The 21,216-nt window shown below is 42.8% G+C and overlaps 1 protein-coding gene across 1 annotated transcript in view; it reads right to left on the bottom strand.

Annotated features, from left to right (window-relative positions):
* Positions 1-21,216, bottom strand: part of LOC137339969 (SMC5-SMC6 complex localization factor protein 2-like) — a 91,015-nt gene that overhangs the window by 22,220 nt on the left and 47,579 nt on the right. Inside the window, exons 5-13 of the mRNA XM_068002085.1 lie at positions 18,039-18,991; positions 15,749-15,819; positions 9,796-9,933; positions 8,297-8,464; positions 7,078-7,180; positions 4,416-4,503; positions 3,531-3,672; positions 1,818-1,929; positions 1,108-1,284 (exon numbers count right to left, since the gene is read on the bottom strand). Coding sequence (XP_067858186.1) covers positions 1,108-1,284; positions 1,818-1,929; positions 3,531-3,672; positions 4,416-4,503; positions 7,078-7,180; positions 8,297-8,464; positions 9,796-9,933; positions 15,749-15,819; positions 18,039-18,991 — 1,952 coding nt within the window. The remainder of the gene's footprint in view (positions 1-1,107; positions 1,285-1,817; positions 1,930-3,530; positions 3,673-4,415; positions 4,504-7,077; positions 7,181-8,296; positions 8,465-9,795; positions 9,934-15,748; positions 15,820-18,038; positions 18,992-21,216) is intronic.

Below are 21,216 nucleotides of genomic sequence, written 5' to 3'. Positions count from 1 at the left end.
GCAGGACTGAAATATGAGGAGAGATTGGGTCGACTAGGCCTATATTCACTAGAGTTTAGAAGAATGAGAGGTGATCTCATTGAAACATATAAAATTCTAACAGGACTAGACAGACTAGATGCAGGGAGGATGTTCCTGATGGCTGGGGAGTCCAGAACCAGGGGTCACAGTCTCAGGATACGGGGTATGCCATTTAGAACAGAGATGAAGAGAAATTTCTTCACTCAGGGTGGTGAACCTGTGGAATTCTCTACCACAGAAGGCAGTGGAGGCCAAGTCATTAGATGTATTCAAGAAGGAGATAGATATATTTCTTAATGCTAAAGGGATCAAAGGATATGGGGAAAAAGCGGGAACAGGGTACCGAGTTAGACGATCAGCCAAGATAATTTTGAATGGCGGAGCAGGCCCGAAGGACCTACTCTTGCTCCTATTTTCTATGTTTCTATGTAATACAATTTGTGGCACAGTTTAGATTTCAACAGACAGATGGGCAGTTTGAACTGGTCTTGCGCAAGTATTACAAATTTGTAACTTTATGTACCTATAAATGCGATTAAGTAAAATGTTAAGTACTGGAGGGAGTGAGTAACACAAGTGCATTAACACGCCTGTGATCTGAAGTAAAATATAAAACTAACAGGATGCAAAGTCTCATCTCTGCAGGTTAAACTGAAGGAAAGTTTGTTCCCTCTGCGAGTTGCAAGAATCCTGCGTAAAACAGCACTAGGGCAAACATCAATCCAGTTCCAAGTATGCCTGGGTCCACATCACCAACCTGCTCACAATTTACACCAAGGAAGTGATATGATACCATCGTTGCTGCATTATACAGAACAACAACAAAAAATCACTTGGGAGTAAGGGATGTTTTTCTACAGTTATAGCCAAGAAATATTGCCGGGTAGAATTTATTCTGCACGACACCATACCTGACCCGGGAGTGTCTGAATATGGTGCGTCCAAGTGGAACAATGTTTCTTTACTCAAAACTGATCACTCTTTTGATGAGAAAAAACAAATCATTTTTAAATTCATAAAATAAAACCTCTTATTTTCATGCACATCCATTGAATCAAACCGATCGTTCACTATAGCCATTCTTACCTTTGTGTCCCATTGCCTGACATTGTTGAGAAGGTTGTCCAGCAAACACTGAAAATCTTTCAAAAGAGTTAGCTGGAGCTCTTGTTCAAGGCTGATTCTGCCCAACAAGCTTATCAGCAACACTAATTCTTTATCAGAATACGCTTCAGGGCAAATGGAGGTACAGAGCAGTAGAAACTAATGGAATTAAAAAAAAAACAAAAACAGGGCATATTACTCTAGAGAACAGCGAGCTCAATGAAGCATGAAAGATTTTAAACCACCAGAAGGCATTTTTTTAATTTGCATTTGCCTATTAGACCCTCTGCAAGCAAAGTATCTATGGTTAAACATTGAATATAACAGATCTCCAACATGTGTGATTCCTGCCCTCCTTAGATCAGGATAGCTTCACCTCAAGCCAGTTTGTGGCCTGTACAAATACTTATTTGAAGACATTTCGATTATTGATTTTTGTTGCAGTCTTAGCATATCCCTACTTCAGTACAAGTCTATCTTATTCTTCATTAAAATCTCTCAGAATTACATAATTAATTCCCATACCATTCCCCCAAGGGGGAGAAAACAAGGTAGTAATCATCCATTAAGGAACATTAAAAAAATAAACCAAGTGGGAAAATAGAGGCACAGACTAATTTTACTGCAGTACAAGAGGAGCCTTTAATAAATATATTTTCTGTTAAAATAACCATGAATTATGAGAGTTTTACCTTAACTACATTCTTTATGCCAAATTCTGGCAGAGAGCTGAAGATGGGTTCTCTCTGGGAAGCTGGCACACTATCCTTTGGATAATTTTCCTCATTATTTTGCAGTCCAGACCTAAAAACAGAAACAAAGCATATCATTTTAAATCTATTAATCGTGTTGGAGGTACCACCGGTCTAACAGTTTTTAAAATTATTAAAATTGAGCACACTGCATAAAACTTAAGTTTCTTTTGGTTTTCAAGTAAGGGGACCTCAGGTCTACTCACTACCTTAAGGAATGATGTGGAGATGCCGGTGATGGACTGGGGTTGACAATTGTAAACAATTTTACAACACCAAGTTATAGTCCAGCAATTAAGGAAAGAAGGGGAGAAAAATAGAACAGGTTTGGGGAATAAATGGAACAGGTAAGGGGAGAAACTGTTAACACCAGACCTGCAAGTCTTCAGAAATAATGGAACGTGCTGGACTACAAATCTATCTTGAACGAAAATACAAAAAGTAACAAAAACAAACTAACAGTCAAACTGCTGCATGGAAATTCTTTAGCGGAGATAGACACTCAACAACAACTTGCATTTAAACCTCTGGAATAGGCTGCTGGCTTGTGCGGTGGGTGCCGATTCACTAAATTCCCTCAAGCGATAGCTGGACCTGTTGCTGGTTGGGGCGGAGATCACCTCTTACAAAAAGGTAGGTAATGTAATGAAGAGAATCCAGGGCCAGAGTGATCTCCTGGACTAACTTCGATCACCAATGGGGTCGGAGAGAAATTTCCCAGATTTTCCCCCCCCCCCAAACTGGCCAGGGTTTATTGGCCTGGTTTGTCGCCTCTCCCAGGAATCACATGGTGTGGGGTGGGGAGTGTATGTATTGTAATACACAAGGTATCATAATTGCGTGGGACAGGCTGGGTGGACCAGACAGTCTTTTCCTGTCCATCATTGTTAGTATGTAGCGCCTTTAAAGTAGCAAAATGTCTCAAGGTGCTTCGCAGGAGCTTAATCAAATAAAATTTGACACTGAGCCACATAAGGAGATATTAGGGCAGGTGACCAAAAGAGGTGGAGTTTAAGGAGTGTCTTAAAGGAGAAGCGGTAGAGAGGCGGGGGAGTTTCGGGAGGGAATTCTAAAGCTTAGAGCCGAGACAGAATCTTTCAGAAAATAACATTTTGGGACAATATATGAGTAATTTGAGACATGACATGTGGTAAGTGTAGCAGGCTTGGGAGGAAAAAGGTGACTTTGGACCTATGGGTCCCAAAGCTCTTCACTGGGGTTTTCCTCACATCATGTCTGGGTCAGTTGAAGACTAATTAATAGAGATTGATTGCTATGATTAGTCAACAACTCCATTATCATTCTGTCATGCAATTACCAGGATGGTAGAAGGCAAACCTAGATGGGTCTTGGTCTTTTTCCGTCTAGCAATTTCTGTGTTCCTATGGAGTCTCAGGCTAAACTTCTGTACATGGCAAAAGTGGAAAGCAAATTGGTATCAGATGGCAATTCTAGCTTCTTCTATGGATTCAAGATGTTTGATCACACGTTTGCCCCTACCTAATGCCTTGAAACAGCTAAACGACACTAGCGTGGGTCCAGGGTAACAGCACTGTATTGACCAAAGGTAGCTCTGAGGCAATGAGTCTTAAAAAAAAAACTTCTGAAAACAAAACACAGCTCAATTGTGAACAGAATATTTTATTAACTTACAATATATCCTCTTCAGTGAAGTCTGGCTGAAGGTGCTTTAATGGAAACAAAGTGCCAATCTGTGCTCCTAGGTTGAGAAAGACAGTAACTACATCCTGGAGACTTGGAGTCCAAACCTTGAACTCACTGGCGCCACCCTTAACTAACAGAAATTAGGAAAATATGGTTAGGAATCAACTTTTGTCTTGCCATTTGTAGACTACAGAAATGCAACCAGAATACAAGTTTTACTGAAAGTACCGTGGTGAGCGCTTTTATAATTCTACACCAAGCGAGAGGAAAAGTTTCAGCTACATGTTTTAGCTCTCAATCAGAACCTTCAATCCTTTTGAATAATTGCTGCTAAACTACAAAGGAGCAACTGATGGAAGGTAACGCAGGCTTTGGATAGTTAGGAACAAGAGGAGGTTACTTGGCTCATTGCCCCTGCTCTACCATTTTGTTAGCCACTGCAGCCCCTTCATACTCTCCTATCTCTTAAGGCTCTTACTTCCTTCCCATTAAAACTCCCTAATTGATTCAATTTCAGCCTTATGGGCAATGCATTCTACGTACAAAGCATAACTCATCATCATACCACACAACGCATTCCCTGGATTCAACTTTAATTCTAATGTCCCCTTGTTCTCGATTCCTCCTCTGGAGGGAAGTCTCTCTCCCAGCATAAATTGACTAAAACCAGCACAAAACAAGGACCTTTCTAGTGGACATAACTCAGCATCAGACCCACAGAAGCTTTGGATTCAATGCGATTTGCAACATTTTCCCTCCTCCCAAAGAAACCTGTGCTGTGTTATTTTTTTTGACAAGGCACAAAGCATGAAGCAAGAACACGGGACAATTTTTCATGAACTTTCTTTTTCCAAAAAGTGACCGTACACTAACCTATTCTGTTGGCAGCATTAGTGCAGATGTCCCAAAGTGCTTTGAAAATGTGCATTGAAGCAATGTAATCTGAATGAATAGTCATCATCTGCAAAGCAAAGAAGTTTCAACCTGTTATTTACAAGGCAGAACTGTATATTGCCAAATCTCGCGTCAGCGCAAGTGAATTGTTGTGATAAGTGAATTAATTACTTAGAACTGCTTAGATATCAGGATTTTCACTCCGTCTGGTGTTTTTAAATCCAATATTGAAGTATTTGAGTAGCAAATCATCTTAAATGACAACTTTTGTTTATATAGCATCTCTAATGTAGAAAAATGTAGCATGGTGCTTCACAGAGGCATAATCATACAAAAATGGATGCCAAGCCAAAGAAACTGATATTAAGCAGGGTGACCAAAAGCTTGGTCAAAGAGGTGAATTTTAAGGAGCATCTTCAAGGAGGAGAGGAAGCTGGAGAGGCAGGTGAAGTTAGGAAATTACAGTTTGGGGCCTAGACAGCTGAAGGTTGGGGTAAAGGGAAGGGAGCATGCACAAAAGGCCAAACTCAAAGGGAGGGAGGATTTGAGGGGATTGTAAAGCTGAAGCAGGTTATAGAGATAGGCAGGGCTAAGGCCATGAAGGGACTTAAACATGAGGATAAAAATTTTAAATTGGAGGCATTGGTGATATGGGAGGCAATGTAGATTCACTCAGCGTATGTATAAATTAACTGCTGCATTTGCCTAAATAAGTGACTACACTGCAAATAAAAAAAATTAATTAGCTGCAAAGCACAATGCAAATGCAAGTTCTTGCTCTCTAAATATAGAAATTCATGGGATTTGTTGCACTGCAATAAATCTAACCATAATGCTTCAAAAAGATCAAAGGCGAGAAACTCTTAAATCAACTTATACAACTCCGATCATCAAATTTCTATCCTTTCCATCATTAAGACCCTTAACCTCAACTCAATTATTCCAACATTCTCCTTACTGGCCTTCCATCCTCCTCCTCCTTCTACAAACTCCAACGTATCCTAAACTCGACTAGATGCATCTTATCCCAAACCAAGTCCCACTGGCACATCACCCACCTTTTTAAACCTACACTGGCTCCAGTTTTCCAAAGCCTTAAATTTAAAATACTTGTCCTGATTTCTAAATCCTTTCTTGGCTTTGCCCCACCCTGCTTTTGCACCCTTGCCTCTGGCCCTATACTTCCCCACCCTTCCCTCTTCACCAATACTCTGGTCCTCTGACTTTGGCCTCTTGGGCTGTTCCCCTGTATTATCCTCACCACCGGTGGTAGGGCCTTCAGTTGCCCGGTCCTACCTTCTAATTCTCTGCCTGAACCTCGCCGCTTTGCTCTCCTTTAATATCCTCTGCAAAACCCATTTCTTCCACCAAGCTATTGCACCTATAATCTTCCCTATCCTGACCATCAGTAGCCAATACATATACAGAAAGTTTTCCAGAGCCTTATTTGGTGAAACACCTCACAAGGCAATAGTTCTTTACATTAATGGATGTTGTTCTAAAAATTGGATCATTACCACTGCAATAGTTCTACACTCAATTGCTCAATTTATTTGTAAACACAGTTCTGCTCAACTCACTATCAAAACTTTTAAATAAAACCGGCTCCTTTGCAGACAGCAGGACAAGTGTAACACTTATTTTGGTGACTTCACTCAATGAGATGTTAATTAGGCTGGATTACAGGGAGAACAGACCGCAGTACCAAATGGACTGACATGGGTTCACCATGGTATTAGCTTAAACTTTCATCAGGCTGGCAGGGAGAGGAGAGACCAGCGGAAGCAGATACATATGCAGGAAGTCTCAAGTTAATTTCTTCAAATGCTTGAGCTGGACTATTTATAATGCATCGCGTTAAATTCTAACTGGTTAGCTTACATGCATCATAACCAAAAATGAGAAGGGGGGGTAGATGACCAATTTAAAACTGCTCAAACGACTGAACTACTGATGATGTGGAGATGCCGGTGATGGACTGAGGTGCACAAATGTAAGGAATCTTACAACACCGGGTTATAATGAACTACTGATAATAACATTGCTAAATCAAATTGAACAAGTACGCTACAATAATTGGGACAATAAAAATTTTTATTTTGGCACAGCCTATGTCCATGACTAGTCACATGACAGAATTTTCACACGGCATTGTGTGTCAGTCTTTAGACTGAAACTTGATTGATTGAAAAACATTTCGGAGCCGGTAAGAAAGCTTAACATGCATAAATTCCTAAGTGTCCAGGCATATAGAGAGATTTTATTTGTGAAGCTCATGTCTGCCCTACACGCATTTGATCATCACTGCTGTTTGGAATGAAGCATGGTGGAAAATATTCAGCTGATGTAAATAGTCACACTGCACTGCATCTGGTGTCATAACAGCTACAAGCTACCAGGAGGTGCAAGACGGCCAGTTTCACGGCCCTTCAAAACAATGGTTTAAAAAGAAAGGAAAAAAAAGTGAGAAAATTGTACAAACTTGTAGCATTCTAACACAGCAAAGCACAATGCTAGCATGACCTGGTGCTGTCGTAATACATTTTAATCCAAAAATTGTGATAAGTTGATCCTAGTAGAACACACACCGTCTATCAATGTTAACCTCGATTTAACTTTTCTGTGACCATGCGCTTCTCACCTTAAATAAGAACTTGAAAACTGGCTGCGGACATGGTGACGAGTAATAAGTTTGGCTTACAATCCCATTAGTGAATAAAAATACCTGCTGGCTGATTCCAGAACTGAAAAACAGAACAAAAAAAACTGCCGTTAGCTAAATAGTGTTGTATTTGCTAACGGCCATTGGACAGCCAATGTTATGGGCTCCTCGTGAAAGAGTAGTGATCCCTGTGAAAGTCAACATCGCAATAAAACTTTCTAACACAGATTGAGAAGCCTTAGAACATACATTTTGAACAAAACCATTAAGTAACATTTTAGACAAATCTTTAGTATAAAGGTGTTAGGCAAGTGATTTTTAAAATAAAATCTCAAAATAATTAATAAGTTGATACAACTTCTAGTAGTCAGATACCAATACATCTACTCTTTCTAGAATGCACATCATCCTTCCTTTTTATCGTGGGCTCTTTGCAAAAAAAAAAACAAACGGCGAATGTGTACCCCTCAATTATACCACTCTCCAACAGGACAATAAACGCCACTTTAATTGTAATGCAAAGAAAAGGCTGGATTGCAAAAAGCAAACTCTGTTCAAAGTTAATTGAAATCCCCAAGTGCCACACACAACCTCAGAAGCATTCAGTGCGGCACAAGACATTGACGAACATGCAACAAGTTTATCTTAATTAGCCTTGGCTAAATTAAAGTAACCGTAGGCCTGTGATAGCTGCTTTATTAAATGAATTTGCAGTTCAATGGTTCGCAGCAGGCCAAATCACTTGACGCACAAATCCAAACACGGCATGTGAATAGTCTGCAACATGCCCGTATTCAAAAGGAAGCTTGGTATCTGATGAAGGGAGGACACTTATGAAGGTCAGTAAAAATCAGGATCGTCAGGTACGGCAATAATAATAATTAAAACTATTGCAGCTTCCAGCAGAGCCAAGTGAGTGAAGAGTTAAAATGAAACTGAAAAATTGACTTATTGCATTTCAGTGAAAATTAAACACTTTTACTGTAGTCATGAAAGGCCAAATAAAATTTGTGCTCCGACATGTAGCCAAACTTCAAAGCTGTAGTGAAAATATTTTCACTGAAAGGAATTTATAGCTACAACCACTCGTGGGTACAAAGCATTTGAGGTTTTCATCTTAAACTGTACTCATCAGATGTTCATCTCAAAAGGCCTTGCTCTTAGTTCTTAGGAAAATGGGGTTATACTGTTTCCTCACCTGACTAGAGTTCTTTCCAGAAAATTTTGAGGAGTCAATTCACACTTAGTCAATCTGAGGTTCTGCTCATTAAAAAGTTTTCCAGCCTGTAACAGGTTGAAAATATTTTCTCCAGGATGCAAGTCTGGTATTCCATCAGATTTTACAGAGAACCTGAGCAAGAATGCCCTGTCAACAGTGAAAAAGGAAACAAAACAGTTTAGGACAAGATAATCCTTTAAGATATAATTCCATGAACTCTTTTGAAGGAAAGCCTGTCTAAAACATGAAATTTTTGTTTCTCTGAAACACAAAGAAATGGTGAACAGTTGGGGAAGATTTCGAGAAAATGCAGGTACATTTCTCTCCCTCCATTTTAACAGAGGGAGAAATTCCACTCATGGTCTCTTCATCCTAGAGACCTAGAAGCCCAGAAAGATTGGATGTAGTTTAGCCATTGTGTTGAATCTGAGCTCTGCTTTGGAAACCAGTGTCTCCCATTTCATGGAGCTGCCTGTTCATACTGCTGGGCAGTTCTATGAAACAGAACACCAAAAGAGTAAATGTACGCGCTCTTTTATTTGACCGACCACTATTTCCCCCTCTGGTTCTGCCACATTAAAAATACACACAGATATGCACTGATTTTCTTACATACTTTTTTGCTTTGAGAAGTACAAGTACAGATCAATAGGAAGGTAGCAAGATGCAGATTGTTTGAATGGCAGATATTCAGGACCTTGCATACTTCTCAGTTATGACCAATGTGCTCATTCAGCAGCAGACAAAGCAAGCAGGTTATGCTACAAAAGTAGTACAGGTTTCTAGATGAATATGGACTTCAAGCTTCCCAACAGGCTAGAGTTAGTTATGAGAAGCCACCCACCCATTTTAAATGATTTAACATGTTGTACTGTCTATATGCCACTTCTTAGGACTAAAATAACAATCAAGAACATGGATCAAAAATCAAGAGGTGACACTGAATTACAAAATACCAGTCAGTCCTCATTTTAAAAGTAAACAGCAAGCTAGGCCTCAGTGTCAAAACAATTCATGACACTTTGTGGTACAAGCCCCATCATTTGGTGTTGCTGCTATTAGAAAAGCCTGTGTTCGGCTGTCACACAGACAAAGTCTGTCCCAGGTTTGATTTCTGGTCTTTGCAGAGTTAGGCTGTCAGTTGGGGAAGTGGTAACAAAAACAAAAAAAATCGCTCAATAATAATTGGGAACCCTGGCTGATCTCTGACCAGTGACTCTTGCTGGAAAGTTAAGGTGTGTAGATGTCAGGCAAAGATAGAATCCTTGTATAGGTGGCAGTCTAGAAAGGAAGTTCAGCTAGTGTGGTTAAATTTCAATTCCCATTAAGAATGGTGATGATGGTTGGGAATTCATGGAATACTTCAGGAAATGCAGTCTTGGTCTGCAATACTCAAGTCCTTACAATAACTTGGGATGAAACTCCAAAAATTGCCTCTCCTTACAATATTAGTGCTTCAATCATTGGGAGTCACTAACCTGTGTTCCTCCGCAATCTGATCCATGTCTTCATCCATGCTCTGTTCGTCATCTTCCTCAGTCAGAGAACTGATGTCGTGTGCCTCATTAAGCTCATCCTGCAATTTTTTCTTCAGGTCCTTTAGTGTTTTCCCAAGACTATGGAAGTGCAAAGTGATCAGTATTCGACTGAAAGGTAGATTCTTACAATAGCAGTCAAAGTTACCTTTCTGAGATGTAATGCTGAAGTCCATGGTTTAGCAAAATCAATAGTAGTTTTCGTCTACAAAAACAAATTAACTTCACCCTTTCAGCAATGAAAGTTCCTTGCATCTTCAAAGTAAAGATGCCCCCAGGAAAACAATATGAGAACACATAGCATGCCGGAAATCCCAAGAAAACTTATATTGAATCGGGGACAGGGACTTGATAAAATTAACATAGGTGAAGCAACAGTAATGAAGAAAATAATAGCACTAAAGAGTGACAAATCCCCAGGACAAGATGGTTTCCATCCCAGGGATTTAAAGGAAGTAAGTGAGCACATTGCAGATGCCCTAACTATAATCTTTCAAAGTTCTCCAGATTCAGGAACTGTCCCTCTAGATTTGAAAATTGCACACGTCACTCCGCTTTTTAAGAAAGGAGAGAGAGGGAAACCAGGGAATTATAGACCAGTTAGCCTAACGTCTGTTGTGGGGAAATTGCTGGAGTCTATAATTAAGGATAGGATGACTGAACACCTCGAGAATTTTCAGTTAATCAGAGAGAGCCAGCATGGATTTGTGAAAGGTAGGTCGTGCCTGACAAACCTGATTGAATTTTTTGAAGAGGTGACTAAAGGAGTGGACAGGGGAATGTCAATGGATGTTATTTATATGGACTTCCAGAACGCATTTGATAAGGTCCCAGATAAGAGACTGTTAGCTAAGATAGAAGCCCTTGGAATAGAGGGAAAAGTACGGACTTGGTTACGAAGTTGGCTGAGAGAAAGGCGACAGAGAGTAGGGATAATGGGAAGGTACTCACATTGGCAGGATGTGACTAGTGGAGTCCCGCAGGGATCTGTCTTGGGGCCTCAATTATTCACAATATTTATTAACGACTTGGATGAAGGCATAGAAAGTCTCCTATCTAAGTTTGCCGATGACACAAAGATTGGTGGCATTGTAAGCAGTGTAGATGAAAACATAAAATTACAAAGCGATATTGATAGATTCGGTGAATGGGCAAAACTGTGGCAAATGGAATTCAATGTAGACAAATGTGAGGTCATCCACTTTGGATCAAAAAAGGATAGAACAGGGTACTTTCTTAATGGTAAAAAGTTAAAAACAGTGGATGTCAAAAGGGACTTAGGGGTTCAGGTACATGGATCATTGAAGTGTCATGAACAGGTGCAGAAAATAATCAAGGCGGCAAATGGAATGTTGGCCTTTATATCTAGAGGACTAGAGAACAAGGGGGCAGAAGTTATGCTGCAGCTATACAAAACCCTGCTTAGACCGCACCTGGAGTACTGTGAGCAGTTCTGGGCACCGCACCTTCGGAAGGACATATTGGCCTTGGAGGGAGTGCAGCGTAGGTTTACTAGAATGATACCCAGGCTTCAAGGGTTAAGTTACGAGGAGAGATTACACAAATTGGGGTTGTATTCTCTAAAGTTTCGAAGGTTAAGGGGTGATCTGATCGAAGTTTATAAGATATTAAGGGGAACAGATAGGGTGGATAGAGAGAAACTATTTCCGCTGGTTGGGGATTTTAAGAGTAGAGGGCACAGTCTAAAAATTAGAGCCAGACCTTTCAGAAGCAAGATGAGAAAACATTTCTACACACAAAGGGTTGTAGAAGTTTGGAACTCTATTCCACAAACGGCAATTGATACTAGCTCAATTGCTAAATTTAAATCTGAGATAGCTTTTTGGCAAGCAAAGGTATTAAGGGATTTTTTTTTTATTCGTTCATGGGATGTGGGCGTCGCCGGCGAGGCCGATATTTATTGCCCATCCCTAATTGCCCTCGAGAAGGTGGTGGTGAGCCGTCTTCTTGAACCGCTGCAGTCCGTGTGGTGACGGTTGTCCCACAGTGCTGTTAGGAAGGGAGTTCCAGGATTTTGACCCAGCAACGATGAAGGAACGGCGATATATTTCCAAGTCAGGATGGTGTGTGACTTGGAGGGGAACGTGCACGTGGTGGAGTTCCCATGTGCCTGCTGCTCTTGTCCTTCTAGGTGGTAGAGGTCGCGGGTTTGGGAGGTGCTGTCAAAGAAGCATTGGCGAGTTGCTGCAGTGCATCCTGTGGATGGTACACACTGCAGCCACAGTGCGCTGGTGGTGAAGGGAGTGAATGTTTAGGGTGGTGGAAGGGGTGCCAATCAAGCGGGCTGCTTTATCTTGGATGGTGTCGAGCTTCTTGAGTGTTGTTGGAGCTGCACTCATCCAGGCAAGTGGAGAGTATTCCATCACACTCCTGACTCGTGCCTTGTAGATGGTGGAAAGGCTTTGGGGAGTCAGGTGGTGAGTCACTCTCCGCAGAATACCCAGCCTCTGACCTGCTCTTGTAGCCACAGTATTTATATGGCTGGTCCAGTTAAGTTTCTGGTCAATGGTGACCCCCAGGATGTTGATGGTGGGGGATTTGGTGATGGTAATGCCGTTGAATGTCAAGGGGAGGTGGTTAGACTCTCTCTTGTTGGAGATGGTCATTGCCTGGCACTTATCTGGCGCGAATGTTACTTGCCACTTATGAGCCCAAGCCTGGATGTTGTCCAGGTCTTGCTGCATGCGGGCTCAGACTGCTTCATTATCTGAGGGGTTGCGAATGGAACTGAACACTGTGCAATCATCAGCGAACATCCCCATTTCTGACCTGATGATGGAGGGAAGGTCATTGATGAAGCAGCTGAAGATGGTTGGGCCTAGGACACTGCCCTGAGGAACTCCTGCAGCAATGTCCTGGGGCTGAGATGATTGGCCTCCAACAACCACTGCCATCTTCCTTTGTGCTAGGTATGACTCCAGCCACTGGAGAGTTTTCCCCCTGATTCCCATTGACTTCAATTTTACTAGGGCTCCTTGGTGCCACACTCGGTCAAATGCTGCCTTGATGTCAAGGGCAGTCACTCTCACCTCACCTCTGGAATTCAGCTCTTTTGTCCATGTTTGGACCAAGGCCGTAATGAGGTCTGGAGCCGAGTGGTCCTGGCGGAACCCAAACTGAGCATCGGTGAGCAGGTTATTGGTGAGTAAGTGCCGCTTGATAGCACTGTCGACGACACCTTCCATCACTTTGCTGATGATTGAGAGTAGACTGATGGGGCGGTAATTGGCCGGATTGGATTTGTCCTGCTTTTTGTGGACAGGACATACCTGGGCAATTTTCCACATTGTCGGGTAGATGCCAGTGTTGTAGCTGTACTGGAACAGTTTGGCTAGAGGCGCAGCTAGTTCTGGAGCACAAGTCTTCAGCACTACAGCTGGGATGTTGTCGGGGCCCATAGCATTTGCTGTATCCAGTGCACTCAGCCGTTTCTTGATATCACGTGGAGCGAATCGAATTGGCTGAAGACTGGCTTCTGTGATGGTGGGGATATCGGGAGGAGGCCGAGATGGATCATCCACTCGGCACTTCTGGCTGAAGATGGTTGCAAACGCTTCAGCCTTGTCTTTCGCACTCAGGTGCTGGACTCCGCCATCATTGAGGATGGGGATGTTTGCAGAGCCTCCTCCTCCCGTTAGTTGTTTAATTGTCCACCACCATTCACGACTGGATGTGGCAGGACTGCAGAGCTTTGATCTGATCCGTTGGTTGTGGAATCGCTTAGCTCTGTCTATAGCATGTTGCTTCCGCTGTTCAGCACGCATGTAGTCCTGAGTTGTAGCTTCACCAGGTTGGCACCTCATTTTTAGGTACGCCTGGTGCTGCTCCTGGCATGCTTTTCTACACTCTTCATTGAACCAGGGTTCATCGCCTGGCTTGTTAGTAATGGTAGAGTGAGGAATATGCCGGGCCATGAGGTTACAGGCTGTGCTGGAATACAATTCTACTGCTGCTGATGGCCCACAATGCCTCATGGATGCCCAGTTTTGAGCTTCTAGATCTGTTCTGAATCTATCCCATTTAGCACTGTGGTAGTGCCACACAACACGTTGGATGGTGTCCTCAGTGCGAAGACAGGACTTCATCTCCACGAGGACTGTGCGGTGGTCACTCCTACCAATACTGTCATGGACAGATGCATTTGCGACAGGTAGATTGGTAAGGACGAGGTCAACTAAGTTTTTCCCTCGTGTTGGTTCGCTCACCACCTGCCGCAGGCCCAGTCTGGCAGCTATGTCCTTCAGGACTCAGCCAGTAGTGGTGCTACCGAGCCACTCTTGGTGATGGACATTGAAGTCCCCCACCCAGAGTACGTTTTGTGCCCTTGCTACCCTCAGTGCTTCCTCCAAGTGGTGCTCAACATGGAGGAGGACTGATTCATCAGCTGAGGGAGGACGGTCGGTGGTAATCAGCAGGAGGTTTCCTTGCCCATGCTCGACCTGAAGCCATGAGATTTCATGGGGTCCAAAGTCAATGTTGAGGACTCCCAGGGCCACTCACTCCTGACTGTATATCACTGTACCGCCACCTCTGGTGGGTCTGTCCTGCCGGTGGGACAGGACATACCCAGGGATGGTGATGGAAGAGTCTGGGACATTGGCTGAACGGTATGATTCTGTGAGTATGGCTATGTCAGGCTGTTGCTTGACTAGTCTGTGGGACAGCTCTCCCAATTTTGGCACAAGTCCCCTGATGTTAGTAAGGAGGACCTTGCAGGGTCGACTGGGCTTGGTTTGCCGTTGTCGTGTCCGGTGCCTAGTGGTCCGATGCCGGGTGGTCCGTCCGGTTTTATTCTTATTATGACTTTTCGAAGCGAGACTTTACAACGGAGTGGCTTGCTAGGCCATTTCAGAGGGCAATTAAGAATCAACCACATTGCTGTGGGTCTGGAGTCACATCCAGGCCAGACCGGGTCAGGACGGCAGGTTTCCTTCCCTAAAGGACATTAGTGAACCAGATGGTTTTTACGACAATCCGGTAGTTTCATGGCCGCCATTACTGATACTAGTATTTCAATTCCAGACTAAATTAATTGAATTTAAATTCGCCAGCTGCCGTGGTAGGATTTGAACTCATGACTCCGGATTTTAGTCCATGACTCCGGATTAATAGTCCAGTAACATAACCACTATGCTACCGTACCCAATATGGGCCAAAGGCAGGTATATGGAGTTAGATCACAGATCAGCCATGATCTTATCAAATGGCGGAGCAGGCACGAGGGGCTGAATAGCCTTCTCCTGGTTCCTTCGTGCCTATAATCAAATAGCAGTTAACAGATATCACTGACCAAATTCTTTTCGCACAAATTGCATTCAAAAACTGCCAGGATCACTTAGTGTCAGCGTTCGCTGGTCCTCTCTTACCGGTGCGAGAGGAAGTTCAGGAGACACATTTGTATAGGGTCTTCCTGACACTAACATCATAATGCTCTCCTGCAATGATGTCATGAATAAAGAGTGCTACTGGGGCGTTAAGTCTGATTCATCACTACTGTGGGACTTATGAACAGCAGGGGAGTTCTCCATCATCCGTCTGCCTCCCACATCGACTAGCCAGGACTTATAAAGCAGAATACACAAGGGTGCCTGAGACATCAGTCATGGTACAGATACAAAACAATTAGGATTATGGTCCAAACCAGCTGAGCAAAGGTCTCCATTCATAACTTCAAGAACTTGTGTTAACGTAGCATCTTTACTGTAAAAAAAAATCCCAAGACACTTCACAAATGAGAGAATGGATACCAAGCTATGGAGATGATGAGGTCAAAAAAATGGGTTTGAGTAGATTTTTAACTTCAGCTGTGAAATGGTAAATAAAACAAAACTTTAAGCGTAGCCAGGATAAAAGGCCTAAAAAACCAAACACTCACCTCTCAGACTGCTTCTTTTCTTTAAGTAGTCGCTCAAAGCTGTTTGAGTAATTTGTCTGTCTAGATTTGAACTGGAATTCAAAAGATACGATCATAAAGGACTTTTAGCAGAAAGGAAGATAAGCTCCAGTTTGAAGTTTACTTCCACACTGGTAAAACTAAGCAAGCTGCGTATGTCCAGGAGCACAAGAGTTGGAATAGTTACAAGCACTACCTGTTTTTCTTTCATTCATTCTTGAATCAACCTCACACCCTATTTGCCTGTGCTGTCATAGTTATCATATTCTGACTCTGCTGTCACTATTGTAACAACCATGGAATTTCATACTGTTCGACTTGATTGTGCTCAAGCAGACATTAAAAGCCACAAATAAAAATTGCTGATGACTAAATATTGCAGTTCTACTACCTGTAATTTGTAATTAATTTTTCTTGCCATCTCACTCTCCCTTGCTCAGGTATGGACCCGCAGGGGCCTGCCACCCTCCAGTATTTTGCGCAAGTGGCCATTATTTACCTGACAGTCAGTAGGCTATTCCACCACAAGAGACATCACCACTAAGTCCAATTTTGTCACCAGATATCCATGATAATTGATCAGCCAATCTAGCTCACTAACAGAACAAGAGGTAGACCCATCACTGGGAGCTGTGATTCTTCCAACTCATCCCCAAATAACTGACAAGCCAAGTATTCCCCAGCATTTAGGGTGGTCCTGGTTGGACAAGTTGTGGGAATCTTACCGGTGTCCTGTGGTTAGCTGCATGGTTTTAGCTGGTTCAACTTCAGCAGTGTCCTTGCACACACTTAGGCTTCAACCAGCCTTGGCTCTTGCCAACCAGCATCTAAGCCCTCTGGACTCCGGCAAGTGGGAAACGTCCCTATGGGAAAAGAGGGGAATCAAAAATTCTACACGTGTGTATTTCTCAGTAGCTTGGTTTGGAAACTCAAAACACGATAATGGGTTTCTACATAAGAAACACCCTACTGAAAAATAAAAATCACCCAGCATCCACACTCGTCACTCTGGCAGGGGATGAGCAGGAGGGAGCCCTGTCAATTTGTCCCTCTAGCTGAGGCTTATTGTCACGTCATTACTGCCACAGTGGCTGGGATCAGGTAACTAAGCAAATAATCAAACCTGACATATGTGGCTCAGTTTCTCGATGGATAACCTCTGATATTGGGGGTGGCTGCTTAAATACTTTCAACGTTGTTGCATGTAGAATACTAACACTATGCATTTTTGCCCACCCTCAACTGGAGCCCAATTTCCCAGAGATTACTGAAGTTGCAGATGCAACCCCTGGTCATCACTGCTGCACGTTTAAGTGCCTCACAGGTGTTTTCACAACAGTAAATTTTCATTTACATGGAAAAAGAACTCTTTTTAAACTTGCAAAGTTAGGCCCAACAGACTCTGGGCTACATTTGACCTCTTTCCCTTCCATTCTATCCCTCCACCCTCCTGCCAGTACAGCGGCTTTAAGATTGACCTAGCTTTGCTTTTCAGTTGTTAGTCTAACCCATCTTCAAAATCTCACTGATAGCCAATACAAAGTTAGAAAAAGTAAAGTGCGAGAAAATGAGAAAAGTTACGGAAAATATGGGAGTCAAGTGATCCTCCTGAATGGAGGATTAAACAACTTGCATTTATATAGCGCCTTTAATGTAGTAAAAAGTCCCATGGCACTTCATAGGAGCGTTATCAAACAAAATTTCACACCGAGTACATAAGGAGGTATTAGGACAGATGACCAAAAGCGTAGTCAAAGAGGTAGGTTTTAAAGAGGAGAGGTAGGGAGGTCAAGAGGTTTAGGGAGAAAATTCCGGAGCTTAGGGCCTAAGCAGCTGAAGGCACGGCCACCAATGGTGAAGTAATTAAAATCGGGGATGCGCAAGAGGCAAGAATTGGAGCGCAGAGATCTCGGAGGGTTGTAAGGCTGGAGGAGGCTACAGAGATAGGGAGGGGCGTGGTCACAGAAGGATTTGAAAACAAGGATGAGAATTTTAAAATCGAGGCGTTCCCGGACCAGCGAGCACAGGGGTAATGGGAGAACAGGACTTGGTGAGAGTTAGGATACGGGCAGCAGAGTTCTGGATGAGCTCAAGTTTATGGAGGGTGGAAGATGGGAGCCAGCCAGGAGACCATTGGAATAGTCTAGTCTGGAGGTAACAAAGGCATGGATGAGGGTTTCAGCAGGTGAGCTGAGGCAGGGGCGAAGACAAGCGATGATGCGGAGGTGGAAGTAGGCGGTCACAAACCTAAATGATATATTTACAAACTTACAGTCATCCACGCTGTCGGTGTGTTCGGGGCAGACAGCTGAAAGGAAATGCCAGATTTTTCAGGCGTGCCAGATACTGGTTTGTTGCGTAAAGTTAGAAGATCATCCAAAGCCATCAAAGTTTCATCTTCTTCATCACTATCTAAATTACAACAGACGTCATCATCACTGTCCAAACCACTGTAACTGTCTCTCTGTTTCCTCTCAGGGCCTTTATTGCTGTCTGGTAACTGGGCTGTACTGAACCGCTCCAACTGCCTCATCTCTTGAGAGGGTAATGACGGCCTACTGTCCTCATCCAAAGGCAAAACAGTTAAAGAACCGGATTCAAGTCTTTGTGTTCTTTTGCTGTCAAAAGTTACCAGAGATTGCCTACCCAAGAGTCCGGATCGATTTTCTTTTGACGAGATGGCACTGTCTAGGGCAGTCTTGGCCTTCTCCTCTGTAGGCAGCCTACTGTATGAATTTGGAGGAGTGTGCCTGGATATTTCCTCATCTAGCAATGAATCAAATGGCAAGCAACTGTCAGAATCTGGAAATTCATCAGCCTCAAGAGCAGTGTCCTCATTTTCCAATACACCATTATTGTGATCTTTAAGTACGCCATTGCAATTAATTTCAGTCACACCAGTGCTATATTTATCAGCGATCTTGCTTTCACAATTTTTATGGAAGGTTGCATCTAATCGCTTCTTTTTTCGGATTTCCTGATTCAATGAATCCCGTTTTCTTTTCTTTATCATCTTATCTTTCGAACACGAGACAGACAAGCCTGCTGGAAAGTTGATTAAGGCGCTTAATGAGTTTTTCCTATCGCAACACGGAGGGTAGGAACGGTGCCGCTGGACAGCCTCTTTACTGCACAAGTTGTTCTCTTCAGCAAGCGAACCTGAAGGCAGCGTTTTTGTTACAAGCGTCAGAACGGATTCCTTCCGTTTAGAAAGAGTGGCACTCCCTAGAAGGCAAAGAGAAGAAAAACAAAGCCACTTAAGCAATCATTCAAGTAAAAATACAGTTTAAAAATAGAGTAATCAAGGCTCCCAGAGCATGAGCTTTGGAAATTACTGTTTGAAATGAAGTTTATGTGGAGTGGAAACCATCCCACTCCAACACCTCAATGAAGTTTCATTATATTTATACCGCTACCCCTTCTGTGAAAGTGAGAGATTTCATTAAGTGGGCGTAACCGTCACCTCCATTAGCAGGGACCTGTAAAGACTGCAAGGGAAGGACCGATAGGAACATCGGAACAAGAGTAGGCCATTCAGCCCCTCGAGCCCGCTCCGCCATTTGATAAGATCATGGCTGATCTGTGATCTAACTCCATATACCTGCCTGTGGCCCATTTCCCTTAATACCTTTGGTTGCCAAAAAGCTATCTATCTCACATTTAAATTTAGCAATTGAGCTGGTATCAATTGCCGTTTGCGGAAGAGAGTTCCAAACTTCTACCACCCTTTGTGTGTAGAAATGTTTTCTAATCTCGCTCCTGAAAGGTTTGGCTCTAATTTTTAGACTATGCCCCCAACTCCTAAAATCCCCAACCAGCGGAAATAGTTTCTCTCTATCCACCCTATCCGTTCCCCGTAATATCTTATAAACTTCGATCAGATCACCCCTTAACCTTCCAAACTCCAAAGAGTACGACCCCAATTTGTGTAATCTCTCCTCGTAACTTAACCCTTGAAGTCCGGGTATCATTCTAGTAAACCTACGCTGTACTCCCTCCAAGGCCAATATGTCCTTCCGAAGGTGCGGTGCCCAGAACTGCTCACAGTACTCCAGGTGCGGTCTAACCAGGGTTTTGTATAGCTGCAGCATAACTTCTGCCCCCTTGTTCTCTAGTCCTCTAGATATAAAGGCCAACATTCCATTAGCCGCCTTGATTATTTTCTGCACATGTTCGCGACACTTCAATAATCTATGTACCTGAACCCCTAAGTCCCTTTGGACATCCACTGTTTTTAAACTTTTTACCATTAGAAAGTACCCTGTTCTATCCTTTTTTGGTCCAAAGTGGATGACCTCACATTTGTCTACATTGAATTCCATTTGCCACAGTTTTGCCCATTCACCTAATCTATCAATATCCCTTTGTAATTTCATGTTTTCATCTACATTGCTTACAATGCCACCAATCTTTGTGTCATCGGCAAACTTAGATATGAGACTTTCTATGCCTTCATCTAAGTCCTTAATAAATATTGTGAATAATTGAGGCCCCAAGACAGATCCCTGCGGGACTCCACTAGTCACATCCTGCCAATGTGAGTACCTTCCCATTATCCCTACACTCTGCCGCCTTTCGCTCAGCCAACTTCGTAACCAAGTCCGTACTTTTCCCTCGATTGCATGGGCTTCTATCTTAGCTAACAGTCTCTTATCTGGGACCTTATCAAATGCGTTCTGGAAGTCCATATAAATAATATCCATTGACAATCCCCTGTCCACTACTTTAGTCACCTCTTCAAAAAATTCAATCAGGTTTGTCAGGCACGACCTACCTTTCACAAATCCATGCTGGCTCTCTCTGATTAACTGAAAATTCTCGAGGTGTTCAGTCACCCTATCCTTAATTATAGACTCCAGCATTTTCCCCACAACAGACGTTAGGCTAACTGGTCTATAATTCCCTGGTTTCCCTCTCTCTCCTTTCTTAAAAAGCGGAGTGACGTGTGCAATTTTCAAATCTAGAGGGACAGTTCCTGAATCTGGAGAACTTTGAAAGATTATAGTTAGGGCATCTGCAATGTGCTCACTTACTTCCTTTAAAACCCTGGGATGGAAACCATCTGGTCCTGGGGATATGTCACTCTTTAGTGCTATTATTTTCTTCATTACTGTTGCTTTACTTATGTTAATTTTATAAAGTCCCTGTCCCCGATTCAATATTAGTTTTCTTGGGATTTCCGCATGCTATCCTCTTTTGCTACTGTAATTACTGACGCAAAGTAATCGTTCAACATGTCCACCATTTCCCCAGTGTCAATGACAATATCTCCACTTCCAGTTTTTAAGGGGCCAACACTGCTCCTGACCACTCCTAATATAACGATAAAAGTTCTTCGTATTGGTTTTGATATCCCTTGCAAGTTTCTTTTCATATTCTCTTTTTGTAGCTCTTACTATCTGTTTTGTGACCCTTTGTTGATCTTTGTGTCTTTCCCATTCGCTGGGATC

The sequence above is a fragment of the Heptranchias perlo genome, chromosome 21, assembly GCF_035084215.1.
Source record: "Heptranchias perlo isolate sHepPer1 chromosome 21, sHepPer1.hap1, whole genome shotgun sequence".
NCBI lineage: Eukaryota > Metazoa > Chordata > Chondrichthyes > Hexanchiformes > Hexanchidae > Heptranchias > Heptranchias perlo.
Note: the sequence above shows the minus strand (reverse complement) of the source record. Positions and strands in the feature narration are given on the sequence as shown.